This window comes from Microchirus variegatus (genome assembly GCF_963457635.1).
Source record: "Microchirus variegatus genome assembly, chromosome: 4".
NCBI lineage: Eukaryota > Metazoa > Chordata > Actinopteri > Pleuronectiformes > Soleidae > Microchirus > Microchirus variegatus.
The window spans coordinates 8012938-8027712 of NC_139805.1; the positions used below are offsets into that span (position 1 = coordinate 8012938).

At 36.8% G+C, this 14775-nt stretch overlaps 2 protein-coding genes across 3 annotated transcripts; one reads left to right on the forward strand and one right to left on the reverse strand.

The window, feature by feature from the left end:
- Positions 1 to 4819: 4819 nt before the first annotated feature.
- On the forward strand, positions 4820 to 7441 carry LOC310925527 (cornifelin homolog B-like). 2 transcript variants are annotated; one of them, XM_083887499.1, is made up of 4 exons: positions 4820 to 4834; positions 6056 to 6164; positions 6254 to 6441; positions 7062 to 7441. In XM_083887499.1, exons 2-4 carry the CDS (start codon positions 6098 to 6100, stop codon positions 7218 to 7220), a joined length of 414 nt encoding a protein of 137 aa, XP_083743625.1. In that variant the 5' UTR covers positions 4820 to 4834; positions 6056 to 6097; the 3' UTR covers positions 7221 to 7441. The 2 variants fall into 2 exon arrangements, with proteins under 2 accessions (XP_083743625.1, XP_083743626.1); XM_083887500.1 differs by lacking the exon at positions 4820 to 4834 and having other exon boundaries at positions 6042 to 6164.
- A 1666-nt stretch (positions 7442 to 9107) lies between these two features.
- ttc4 (tetratricopeptide repeat domain 4) lies at positions 9108 to 14255 on the reverse strand (the record flags this gene model as incomplete). Its single annotated transcript, XM_083887488.1, has 10 exons — positions 14033 to 14255; positions 13770 to 13887; positions 13205 to 13366; positions 13003 to 13080; positions 12291 to 12415; positions 12106 to 12192; positions 11722 to 11963; positions 10070 to 10154; positions 9740 to 9822; positions 9108 to 9207 (listed from the first exon to the last, which is right to left on the reverse strand). Exons 1-10 carry the CDS (start codon positions 14141 to 14143, stop codon positions 9108 to 9110), a joined length of 1191 nt encoding a protein of 396 aa, XP_083743614.1. The 5' UTR covers positions 14144 to 14255.
- Positions 14256 to 14775: the final 520 nt, after the last annotated feature.

The following is a 14775-nucleotide window of genomic DNA, read 5'->3' on the forward strand; positions in this document are numbered from 1 at the left end:
AAAGACTCTCTTTTAATTAACACAACAGATTTCGGTGGTTGAGACTTGTTCTTAAGAGTAAAGCATTCGTTAATGGTGTGACCATTTCTCTTGCAATAACTGCAAGTTGGTCTCTCCTTTACACTCTGCCCACTGTCTGATTTTTCGGGCTTCTCTTCACCCTCCCGTTTAACAAATGGAACATAGGTTTTTATCTGAACATTGTCTGAGTGAGAAGAGCTATATTTGTCCGAGTGAGGAATGTTAGACTTGCGCCATGAGTAATAACTACGCTCTGACACAGGAGTCCTCTCAAAACTGTCCCTATGGGTGAGCACATACTCATCTGCAAGGACAGTTGCAGCTGCGAGTGTCAAAGCCTTTTGCTCATTAATATAGGTTGCCAGGCTATCTGATAAACAGTTTTTAAACTCTTCTAGCAGGATGAGCTCACGTAACTGTTCAAACTCCGTTACTTTAGATGAATGACACCATCGACAGAGCCTCTTTCTCCCGACCAAACTCAGAAAAGGTGTGATTGTCTAACTTTATATAACGGCGAAACTTTTGCCTATAGGCTTCAGGCACCAATTCAAATGCTCTGAGCACAGCAGCCTTGACTTTGTCATAATCAAGACTGTCAGCTGGTGACAACGATATATATGCTTCCTGGGCTTTCCCAGTTAACACACATTGCAATAGTAACGGCCAAACCTTTATGGGCCATTTTAAAGTGTTAGCCGTGCGCTCGAACAGAATAAAGTATTTATCAACATCTTTACCATTAAATGGAGGAATCAAACGGATACATTTGTTTACGTCAAAATCAGCTTGTGCACCACTGCCATGTTGTGGGGGAGGGGCCTGGTTTAGCTCTAGCTCTTTTAAACGTATTTCTCGTTTAGTTTGCTCTTCCAATTCCATCTGTTTGAATTTGAACTCCTGCTCTTTAAGCCTGGCCTCCCTCTCACTAGCTTTGTCCTGCAACTCTAACCGCCGCAGCTCGAGCTCCAATTCCAATTTCCTAATACTTTGATCGGGAAAGACCTGTTTTGTTGGCGAAACGGCCATGCTAGGGTCAGGCAACATGCCTTTCTCAAACAATGCAGCCCATAATTCATGTTTTATCACCTTCTTTGCTTTTGTCTTTGAGACGATGATACTATAATGATCAGCAATAGAAGTCAAATGATCTTTAGTGCATTTATTTAACACCTCAAGAGAAGGCTGCTCAACAAACTCTTCTAAACTAAACTCCATCCTGAACTATGGCTACCAACTCATTCGTATTAAAGAAAATTTTATCGCAAAGCGCGAAAACACCAGCACAATTTACCAATTTTCAATTAAAGGTAAGGGAGAGAAAAAGGTAAAAATGTTTTGACGAGCCCCCATTATGTTACGGTCTCCAAACAATTAAATAAATAAATCAGTGGCTCAAATTGGAGACCTCAACATAAAAGAAGGACACCAGAAAATGGAACATTTTAACATGTTTATTCACAAACTTTTCCCACAGGGAAATAAACATATTTTACGAAAACTATAAATACTTTACCAAATAAAGAATCGTCAAACCAAAAGGACCTGGAGATGCCAGCCAAACTCAGCAAAATGGAGGGGGGACCAGGCCACCCCCTATAGGGACGTCGAAGCTGGTTCCCTCTCCCTCCCTGACAAAACCAAAGTATGAACTAAAGCTAAGCGAAAAGTAAGACTACCGGCCATCTCCAAGCCAAAGGAAAATAACAACTAAATTAAATATTACTAAACAGAAAAGTATTTAACAAATCATACGGTGGGACTAAGATGTTGCTGGGTCTGAGCCTCGTGAGAAACTGAGCTGCTGGCTTATATAGCAGGCTGGTAACTGGGTGGCAATGATTGTGGATCTGCTGCAGGTGTGTCAGCCTGAGTGAGCCAGCCTGATGAGGAGAGAAAGAACATGCAACAATTAAAGGACTGTCTGAGTGAGTGAGTGAGTGAGTGAGTGAGTCATGGCCACACGCAACAGTTGTCCAAAATGTGACCATTTTTTGGAAAAAAAATTTGGTCCAAAATTTGACAAAAACGACATACTAAACTATGTCGTCCAAAATTGGAGAATTTTTTTTGAAAGACATCTTTTTGGTCCAAAACTTGACAAAAACATCATATTATACTATGTAGTACGTCATGCAATACTATGTCGTCCAAAATGTGACAATTTTTTGAAAAAAAATATTTGGTCCGAAATTTGACAAAAACGACATACTATACTATGTCGTCCAAAATTGGACAATTTTTTTGAAAAACCCTTTTTTGGTCCAAAACTTGACAAAGACGTCAAACTTTACTATGTAGTACGTCATACTATACTATGTCGTCCAAAATCTGACCATTTTGTGAAAAAAAATTTGGTCCAAAATTGACAAAAACGACATACTATACTATGTCGTCCAAAATTGGACAATTTTTTTGAAAGACATACTTTTGGTCCAAAACTAAACAAAAACGTCATACTACACTTGTAGTACGTCATGTTATACTATGTTGTCCAAAATGTGACAATTTTTTGAAAAAAAAAATTTGGTCCAAAATTTGACAAAAACGACATACTATACTATGTCGTCCAAAATTGGAGAATTTTTTTTGAAAAACATTTTTTTGGTCCAAAACTTGACAAAAACGTCATACTATACTATGTAGTACATCATACTATACTATGATTCCAAAATGTGACAGTTTTTTGAAAAAAACATTTGGTCCAAAATTTGACAAAAACGACATACTATACTATGTCGTCCAAAATTGGAGAATTTTTTTGAAAGACATCTTTTTGGTCCAAAACTTGACAAAAACGTCAAACTTTACTATGTAGTACGTCATACTTTACTATGTCGTCCAAAATCTGACCATTTTGTGAAAAAAAATTTGGTCCAAAATTTGACAAAAACGACATACTATACTATGTAGTACGTCATATTATACTATGTTGTCCAAAATGTGACCATTTTTATCTATCCGTATTCCAGACACTCATTCTCACTCATAGCATGGCTACCAGCAGGGACAGAAGGAAAAGGAAATTATTTTAACCATTTCATAAAAGGCTGTCCCTGCTGTCAGGTGTTATCAGGCAGAGCAAGTGTGTGGGTTGCAGGCTGCTTCATTGACTTTAACTGCAGCTGTTCGTCGGTCTTTAGTATAAATGTGGGAGTGGCTGAAACATAAGTGAAGTAGTGAACAACAATGGTATTTAGAAGGCGCAGTGACCTAAACACGGATCATCTAAACTGAATAAAGAACGTTTATTGTCATGTCGTTTGAATATGTCCAAAATGAGTGTGTTTGCTGCAACAGGAACACGTTTATGTCTTAACATCCCAACACTGAAGAGCTACAAACAGCTGCAGTTGAGTTAGACGAGCATGAAAAATAGGAAACAAGTCAATGTGGTATTCAAGTCAAATGTAATTGGATAAAAGGATAAAAAGGTATAATTTATTTAAAAAAACTTTTTTTTATTTTCTATCTAATATTTTTGACTTTTTATCTCATAATTATCACTTTTAATCTCATAATTCCGGCTTTCAATCTCATAATTATCACTTTTTTTATTTCATAATTATGAATTTTTAATCACATAATTTTTACCTTTTTCAAACTTTTTTTTAATCTCATATATTATGAAATCTCATCATTTACATTTTTTTATTTCCTAATTATGACTTTTCACACCTCTTTTCTTTTCTGGCAGAAACATGAGTAAATCTTTCCGTCAGCATTTGTATGAACTCTCATGATCACAATGAAAACCAAGAGTCATTAATTCACGTTGCCATTGCTGTGTGCAGAACACTTTTGTGTTAATCCGGCCTTGTAATCTGGGTCACACAGAGAAAACACTCGGGTGATGGTGGATGCTCTTAATCCCAACATGTTGACTGTTTTGGTGAAGTTCATGTCATCAGAAGTTGAATCAGGGACACGCCCTGGAAACGCCTCAGACCAGTCGACCTGCTTTGAGTTTCCTCCTCGAGCTACAGTGAACTATTACTGTTGCTGTGAGTTTAAGAAAACAAAGCAAACATTCGATTATGACTATAAAAAAGGCACAGACTGGTTCTATAAATGAATTAATAATATATAAAATCAAGTAGTTGGCTGGATTTCTTTTAAATTATTTTTTTCAAAATCACTGAGAGAACCACAGTAACTTTAAGATTCTTAAAGTATCTCCAAGCGCCTCTGAGATGTATTGATTCATTTTTGGTTTTACATTTGGCTTTTATTTTGTTTATGCAGACAAGGTTTGTTTTTTTAATTATTTTTATTCAGTTGTTACATTTTCATTCAATGTTTTCTCTCCATGATTGACATTTAATTCCTTTGCTTATGTTCCTAATTAACCTGATTGATCATATTTTTATCTGTTTCATCTATTCGTAAGTTAATAAATAAGGAAACCTGAACCTAAACCTGAACCTTTGACTCTGCAGTTCTTATGCAGCTTCCAGATCAATACCCAAAACTTTTTTATAAGAAGATCATTTTGACTCTATGTTTTTAAGTCAAGAAAAAAACAAAACAAAGTGTGAGCTTTGTTCTGATTCATGACTGAATCTTCTGATATATTATGGGTAAGAAAGAAATGACCATTCTGTGATGAAACACACACACACACACTGACAATGGAAACTTTTCAGCCAAAGGTTCTATGTAGTATGTTTGGAACTTTTTAGTCCATGTCTTAATGAAAAAACATTCAGGTTCTGCAGCATTGTTTGAGCCTGACTTGCCCAAGATGACACTCCTAGTCCCAAGTACATGTTTCCTTCATATGTCGCTTCACAGGAGTCGAGACAGTGTCCAGGTAAGACCTTTTCCTTCTGCTAACAGTGACATCCTGATTGTCTCTAAATGTTATTGTTGGCTAAATCTGTCAAACTCACTCTGTGCTAGTGCTGAATTACAATCACACAATCCTTCTAAAAATTGCAAATTAGAGAGAGGGCTCATGATGCGTTTAATCTAAGGACATTGTAGAAATATATATCAAAGGAGTCTGGTTTCTAATTTGGTCTAATCTGAGGAGTCCGGATAACTAAAAACTTGTTTTTTTTTCATGTAAATGAACGTGTAGGAGCATTTCTGATCATTCATCCTGATTATCTGTTTGTTCACACTTTGATTGTTTGTTATAGTGATGGTGATGGTGCAGGGAGTGGCTGCATTGGTTCATCAATCACATACTGTATAGGTGACAGGGAGAATGCACGGTTTTTACCGCTATATATATATATACATATATATATATATGTATATATATATATATATATATATATATATATATATACATATAAGTTTTTACGAATACCTTGATCACCAGTTTATCCACCTTGAAACACATTAACAATAGACAAAAGGAATTCAATTGAAGCGCGTTAAAAAGCCCACACCCAGTGGAGTGGTTACAATCAGGACTGATTAGTCACTACATTGTAGTTCCTTTAAAAAATCTGCAGAAAATGGCACCTTCCAAAAACTCCTGTAAAAATAATATATATTCATATTTTTTTCCACTTTAAATGAGTCAATCTTTTTACAGCTGCTTCAGCCTGAAATACACATATCAAAATATTAATATGTTTTTGAAATTGTAATCTTTTAAAGGCCATAGTTAACACATACACATACACACACACATATATATACATATATATATATATATATACACTTTAAATGTCAATCTTTTAAAACTACTTCAGCCTGAATTATTGTCAATACATGTCAAATATTAGCAATATTTTAGAAATTGTAACCATTTAAATGCCTGCCCCCCCACAAAGCACATCTGTTTTACACATATCACAGTTTTGTCATTATTTAAATGCTGTTTCGTGATGTTGTATGAAATGAAGACAGTGAAACATCTGAAACCAAAGAAGCTTCTTCTCACTCCGTCTGTGGAGGGTTTTTTCAAATAATTTGTACAAGAACAGCACACACAGATTTCATGTGTTGCATCCAATGCATTAATATCTGGATTATTTTACTTTTGATGTGCGATGTGTGTGTGTGTTTGTGTCAACAGGTTCATTGTTCACCATCTGTTGGTTAAGTCCAAGTCTATCCAATGGCGTCCGCTCAATTAACCGAGTGGAACACTGGTGTGTTCGACTGCTGTGAGAGCAAGAGCACATGTAAGGACCAAACAATCACACATTTGTCAAAAAACCTTTTAGCGATGGTTCAAAAATCTCTCTTCTGTACTAACACTGATTCATTTTAGGTTGCTACGGCTTCTTTTGCTGTCCATGCCTGGCCTGCTCGGTTGCAGGAAAATTCGGAGAGAACCGCTGCCTCCCGATGTGCGACATATGCAGCCCTGCCATACTGACGGCCTTTGGGGTCCCTCTGTTTGCTCCTCCTGCTGCCATCGCCCTACGCTCTGGCATTAGGAACAGATATCACATCAAGGTACGACACGTGTGACCGTGATTTATCAGCAGTTTCACGTTAACATGTTTAATCAGAGGTGTCAAACTGGCGGCCCACAACTTCCTCTCATGTTATAATGAAAACATGACACGCTAAATATATTTATTACTAATATTTTTATAATAGTAACAATTAGACATTTGGTAGTTACTTTATATGTAGCATTATTAAATGTATTACATTCAACATTAAATGATATATGTGTATATATATATATACATATGTATATCTATCTATAAATAGATATACATATATATCTATATCTATAGATATATATGTATGTATATATACATATACACATATATATATGATCTTGGTTGTGTTTTTTTTTTTATTCTAGATTTATTTCTGTTGTTGACAATAATAGACTTATTTTTCCTATACATAATTCCATATCAAAACAAAGCACTTTTAGTTTGGAATTCTGTGAAATATCATCGGGAGTATCTTAACTGCTATATCATGAGGAAATATTGCGTTATAATTTTCACCTCACATTGCTCATTATTTCTTTGTTTGACAAATAGAAGTGAAGCTTTTAATGATGACGATGATGATTTTTAACACTGACATATATTGTTTTATTCTGGTCTGTGCAGGGTTCAATGTGTAAGGACATCGCGACGTCCTGTTTCTGTGTGTGGTGCACCTGGTGTCAGATGCACCGCGAGTTGAAATACCGCAAGAAAAACCCCACGGTTGTCAACATGCAGCCGGCCACGGTGATGAACCAACCACAGTTCGTCGTTCACCACTGAGATTTGTCTTAACGAGGAGTTCACATGGTGACGCCCGTTTTTGTTTAGTTAGACCATACAATCAGCAGTGGAACATATGAATATAATCATAATCATTGAATTATTTGCAGTGGCATGGGTGTGTGTGTGTGGTTTCTGCTTCTTAAATATACTCGTGACTAATGTTATGATGATAAAAAAATAACTAATCTTGTGAATATGTTATTTAAAAGAAAATGAAGGAAAAAAAGTTGGGCAATTGACAATTGTATCATATAACAATTTGCTGTCTTTACTGATTTGTGTTCTTTATTTGCCCTTCTGTCTGAAGCACTTTGTGGCAGCAAATATCTATAACTGATATATTCATAAATTAAATCATTCATACCACAACACTGGGCCCCATGTTGTATTAATTCATCTTTCACAGTGCGGTTCATTTTGTGTACTTAACTTAAGTGTGCTTATTCTTCTTAAAGCTTTTGTTATTCTGCTACCGTTTGTAGACACAAATGATAAAAGATTATTTGTATGACACGTCCTTCATCTAAAAAAAAAAAAAAAGGCCCCGTCAAGTGTGATTACCATCAGTAGAATACAGTTCTGAGACATTTTAGCCTTGGAATCAGATTTGTAAGCATATCTCGATCTGATTTTCCTGACAAACAGTCCACAGTATATATTACAAGTGATCAGATCTGTTCTGCGTGCTTCCATATTGACATTGTTGATTATCTAGTCCAGTGTCACATGGAAAAGACCCTGTTGTCTAAACAAAATAAACAAAATGGACAACAGAAATCTGTGCAGGTTTCTGTGGAGTAAGTTAAATAATCATTGATTTGGAACAGAACTGTTTCCATGTTGCCTGTGGTGCAGAAAGTAACTTGTTAGTTAAGACCAAATACAGTAATATTCAATCATTTTATTCCAGACTAGTTTGAAGCTGGGTTTGGTTGTACTATGGTCTTAAAACGCCTGCAATTAACTCAGTCTCTGCGCATTAACGTCAATGTTGTTGTTGATGCAGAAAACGTTTCACGATCGAGACATACAGAATGAAACGGATGTGTTCAAATCTGATCAGAACCGCATTCGAATCAGCTTTGCAAAAATCAGACCTCGTGTTTTTTAGCTGTTCAAAAACTTGAAGCTTGATACAATCAATCAGATTTGGGCTGCAGTCTAAACAAGGCCCTGGTTGGTGCATCTTTGTGTTTGTTCATACTCTCGACATAAAACTAATCACTTCCTGTCATTAGCTTTTCCTCTTTTCATTCAAATCACCTGAAGTTATGGACAGCAGCATAATATTTTACATTAAAAAACACTTGAAGATCCGACACAATATAGTGCTGGGTTAAAGATTATCGATGTTTCACTGCGAGTGTTTATGACACAAACACTGACACAATACATCTTCAGGGCATCTTATCCCTGCCTTTGATTACAGAGTTCACTGCAACTAACAGTAGACAATATCCACCAGTGTGAGAAACCACACCGACCGAGCTGGAAAAGCTGCTTTGTGCACAGTCACTGCAACATCTGACAACCAGACCGGCAACTTCAGCCATGAGTCATGTCAGGAAAACCCACGTGTGGTATGTGAAACTGGGTTCAACAGTGAAAATAACATTGCTTCCTATCCAGAGAACAAACCAAACACACTTTTTACACACCCTCACGTGTGGCAAGTGATTTGTTCCAATTCTACAGACTCATACATCCTGCATGTTTATCACCAAATCAGTGGAGGCAAACGTTAAAAATCTACATATGTTTATTATATTCATTTATTTGGATTTACAATGAAATGTGGTGTCACTCAAGGTGACCATGATTTTGGAAATGAGGTAAAGAAAATTTCAAGTATTTAAATAAAATCAGACTTCAGGGTTCCTGTTTTTACAGTCTTTTTATTTTCTTTCCTGTTAAAAAGTGCTTTTTGAACGATGAATCATGTACCAAAACGATGAAGTTGGGAGTTCCTGCTTTAACAAAATACCTGTGTACAGAGCAGAAAAAACAGCAAATCAAAACAAACCAGTGTGACAAAGGTATTCAGACGCTCTGACACCGAGCCACAGATTATGTTGAACATCCAGTAAAGGATTTATTTTTTCTTTGTTGGAACTGTGGCATATGCTGTCATTAAACTGCTGAATGACGCTAGATCATTTAATATCTATTACAACATTAAAGCAGTAGCTAAGGCTCCAAAGTTGCAGGGACATGCAACTAATAAATATAAATGTAAACATTTAGCAACATGTAAAAGTCATTTAAGTCATGAAAAGATGCAGAAACAGCATCAGGTCAAAATGTGTGTGTGTATATATATATATATATATATATATATATATATATATATATATGTATATGTATATATATATATATATATATATGTATATATATATATATATATATATATGTATATATATATATATATATATATATATATATGTATATGTATATGTATATATATATATATATATATATAAAATATTGTTATTTTTTCCTAAATGCACTTGACTTACCTTTTATGCTGCAACACCTCTAAAAGTGATGACTCGAGCTTTATCTGGTATATTATGCCCTTCTCTTCATCTTCAAAGTACAACTAGAAGGTGAGGGGAAAAATGTGGTTAAACTGAGTGAAAAATCTATTAATTTAATGACAACAATGTTCAGTTTTCAATCACGTTAAATAACCTTTGTTTATAGCTTCACTCTTAGCAATGCATGAGTCGTACTTAATAAATTTTTAAGACATAACAGAATATACAGCGTAAACAAATGGGTTTATAAACCACAATAAAGAAATGATTACAAAACTATAACACACTGTATGTACAGTAAGTACAAACCTGCAGGTTTTGTGTGTTGTATTTTCTATCCACGTCCCAAGATGGAAGTTCTTCTCCAAACATGACGGCCAAATGATCAATGAAACTGAACAAGATCAAGAGAAAATAGAAAGTTTGCATTATTCTTAGTGTGTTTATAAAATCACAATTATTTCCTAACTTATTGATTTCATATTAATTGTGTATCTCTGTGTGGATATAAATCTAAAAACTTTGTCTACGCATGGTGCAACAGAGTTGCTTTCCCTCACAGTAACAGGTGTATTACTAATTTGTGAATGTCATAAAAACTCACAGCCAGTGTTGTGTATTGTGTAAACATTTATGTGTAAAAAAACAGATAAGATTTGTGTGAAAACTATTCTCTTCATAGTTTTGGATACAGAATCTTAAAAGTTCCTTCATTTTTATGCAAAAACCCTGTTCCAACAGAATACCAGTGGCTTACAGGACATGGATTAGATGTAAACATGGACATGGAACACTCTTCTGGTGTGTTAAACAAGTGTCTGGGTAATCTAAAACATTTGACATGTCAACATTTTCAAACAGTCACCTGAATCAAAACTATAATCTGAATGACATGCATAAGATGTCCTCTTTAACGTCATAATGATAGATTTAAGGCAACGTGTCTATTTCAGCGTTAGAGTTTTAGGTAAAAATATTGGCACCATCAGCTTCCTTTAAGGCCACATTATACTTCTCCGACTGCGTATGCGTTATCCGTCTGCGTCACCACGGAGACGCCTCGAGCATTTATACTTCTGCGTCGTGGTGACGGACACTCGCTGCAATTTCCCGCCCGATCAGTAGGGGTCGCTGCGCAAGGTTGTTGTGCTTCTGGCTACAGTGAGCAATGGCGTCCGAGAAAGAAAGAGAGAGAAAGACTGTTGTTGTTGAAAAAGTGGCCGTTTCTCACTTTTCTGTGTCACGGAACGCAGTTTTAAGATAATTTGAGGCGAGAAATTGGCCATTTAGAGTCTAAACATGTGCTGTGTGTGTTAAGATAAGACGTATTTATAGTTCGGCAGCGGCGTTATCGGCGGGGATCAGCTCCGCCTCTGTCAGGACGCCCGGAGCGCACTGAGAGCCGGCACAGAGCAGCTTAGCTCGGCCTGTCCTGAGGACCAATCGCAGCTCTTGCCGTCTCCGTAGTCCCTTGACGGAGTGACGGACACTTAAAAAATATTTCGTGCACCCGGAGACGACGCAGAGGCTCTTCGACAGGTCCTGCGTCGACGCAGAGGACTCTGCGTAGCTACGCAGAGCACTTTACGCAGGAGTATAAATTGGGCTTTAGAGCTGCAACTAACCATTATATTTATAGTCGATTAATCTGTCGAATCGAAATGATGATGTTTTTGTTGTCTTGTTTTTTTCCAGACACCAAAATTATTCTCTTTTAATGATTTATTTGTTATCTGGAGAAAACAAACAAAGAACATATTCACTATTAAGAAGCTGAAACAATCAGAAATCTTGTTTTAATAATGAAAAAAGCTTAAAACCGATTAATCAATTATGGAAATAGTTGACGATTAATTTAGTAACATATTAATAATCAATCGAGTAATTGTTTCAGCTCTAGCTTCCTTGCAGTCCTAATAGTAATAATAAGTAGTCCTAGTATTAGATACATTTGGGCTTACCAGTTGCTCTCACAGAAAGCTGAGATGAAATCACTCTGCTGATGTTCAGGATAGAGGAGGAGAACGGGCCAGTGCAACGAGCCCTGCTCATCCAGGAAGACCTGAGCCCCAACGACTTCCTGAGAACTGAGGCCGTCAAGACTCAGCTCTGAAATCCCTGCAGAGGAACCTCCGTCCTCGTCCTCACTGTCTGAATCACCCTGACGAGGCTTCTCAGACTGGAGAAGCTTGATGCCTCTGTCCTGTTTACAAGACACACAAAAGTGTGAAAATCACAGAGCTTCTTTGGCTCCTTAAATAATTGAAGTACAGTGATTACACAGTTTATTGAGATGAAGACTGGAGTCTTGGGACTGATCTCTCAGTTTCAGAGTAGATACATACCTTTATAGCAGCCAGAAGAACTTCTTTCTCACTTTGCAACTGTTTTTCTTTGGCTTTGGCCTTTCTGGCATCTCTTTCTGCTGCCCTCTAAAGACCAAAAAAAGAATTAACAGGGCTTTGTATGAAACTGAATACCAAACACGATGCCATACAGCCTCCTTTCTTAAACTTGGTTGTGACTGTACCTTGAGTTTATCTGCAGTAAGTCTAAAATCCTGCAGTTTCTTCTCAGTGGGATGTGCTTTAAGCCCCTCGTCACACCACTGGATGGCTTCTGAAAAGCTACGCAGCTCTATACAACACTGAGCTCCTGCAGATACATCAACAAGGTGTTTACATAATATGTATAGTCGTATCCTCACCGTGTTGTAAATGATTATAGTGTCCTCTGCTGCTGTGCGTTCAGAGATGGTCTTCTGCATACCTTCATTATTTTAAAGACTAGTTATTTATGTTATTTTTGCCTTTCTATCATACTGTCATTGTCTGTAAACAGGTTTGAACTTCAGCAGGTCATTTTCACCATGTTTACATGCCTAAATGCATTGTGTTGCTGCCATGTGATTGGTTTGATTAGATATTTACATTAATGAGTAGTTAAACAGTTGTACCCGTACATATAATCACAGCCACACACCATCACACATGCCAAGCAATTCTCCTAACAATGCACGTCTCAAGTTGCAGTCCAACAGGAGAGGGGCTCTATCATATAGTCATAAAGTGTCATTTCCAATGCCATTTTAATAATTATGATGCTATGTGTCAAGAGTACAGTGTGATGTTCTTTATTGATATAGTACATGACTAATACTGAACATGTTCTTGTACATGTTAACGCAGCATTAGAGGTGGAAACTACAGTAGTGTGTGTATGTGTGTGTGTATTATACACACCCCTGATCAAGGCCTTAAGATGGTTCGGGTTAATCTTCTTTGCAGCAGCAGCATCATTCAGTGCAGCGCGCAAGTTACCTGTGTGAAATAAAAGAAGAAACGCATCAACGAATGTCACAGCAAGCCATATCATCTAAAGCATGAATGTACTATAAAGAGGTTTTTGTATGTGTGCGGCATGCAAGTAATAAGAAGTCCCTACCCAGATGAAAGCCAGCTGCTGCACGATTGGTGAGGAGCACAGTGGTGAGCTCTTGGTCCCCACAGTCCTTCTTCAGAGCTGCGGTGTAGGCCAGTACAGCCTTCTTGTAGTTCTTCTCTTTGAAGTAAGCGTTACCCTCATCTTTCAGGCTATTGGCTTTCTCTGGAGAGAGATGAACAACACAATGAGCTGCAATTTCTAAAATCTGAATGTATGTATGTGTATCTATTTCAGCTACAGGAACTTAAATATAGTAGAAGTGTATAAGAATATTCATCATTCTCCTCCTCAACATCCCGGGCACCACCATGGAGACAACAGTTAGTATTATTAATAGAAGAAAACATGACTAGTAAATTATTAAATATTATAATTAGATACTCTTTATATCGTTTTAACAACACACTTTCACTGTCACACACACTCTGTGTTCTGTCATTTATTCATGTTGACTGGCCTGTTATTAGTCTTTTGTTCACCGTTTGCTTGTATGTTCTTTTGACATACAGACAAACAAACAATAATCATAATAAGCCAAAAAAGCGTTGTGCTGTAGTCTGCTCACCTTCTGGAGACATGTCCTCATCATGGATTATGGCTTGGATACAAGCTAACTCAGGATATTCTTGCCGGTCAAACTCTTCAGGGGCTGTTTTCATGAACATGGGGATTTTATCAAACTCCTGCAGGAGACACACATTCAGAGTTTACTGCGCACGGCCCTTTTCGCAACAACAACAACACCGTAGGCGGAGATATAACTGCTCACTTCACAAAGAATAACAGTTTTTTATGCTGAAAGACAACACAAAAACAGGCTAGTGTTACCTCCTCCCAAGTGTCTGGATGAAAAGCGCCCTTGTATTCCATGGTCTTAAATTTGTCATAAAACTCGTCCCAGCCGTCGTCGCTGTCGTGTTGCTCCGCCGGAGACGCCATTTTGGTCAAAATTTAGACGTATTCCTCAAAATAAAATCGATTCTTTTTTGGGGGTCACTGTGACATAAAGCAACCCTTTCTAACTTTGAAAGAATTCACACTCCCTGGTTACAGGAGACGTCCACGGAAACATGTGTACTGCACTGGTACTACACGAAAAACGATCCGTGCAGAAACATGACGCTCGCAACGTTCCGATGGTTCCACTTAGCTCGTAAGAAACGGTAATGTCATCAAACTAACACGAATAAAAATGGTTAATAATTACGTTAACTTAAATAATAAGACATCCTTGATAACATTTTTAGAGATAAACACCATTTAATCACTTTAACCTAGCTTAAATTTGACCAAAGGAATTCACTTATTGTGCATTTGCATTCAAACGTTATATCTCTCCTCTTCATCAGATGAGGGAAATTATGAAGCCAACCTTTAATTATATAAAATCACCTAAATATTAACATTAAATGCCACAGAGCAGTAAAAGTTAAATTCTTACCTGATGGATATAATATAAACTTTCATATTCTTACGTTCTTTACAAAGCTTTGGTTGTTTATTCAGTTATGTCAACACACATTTAATATGTTTGAAAACTATAAGTGTTTTTCACACCACATTTTGCACAA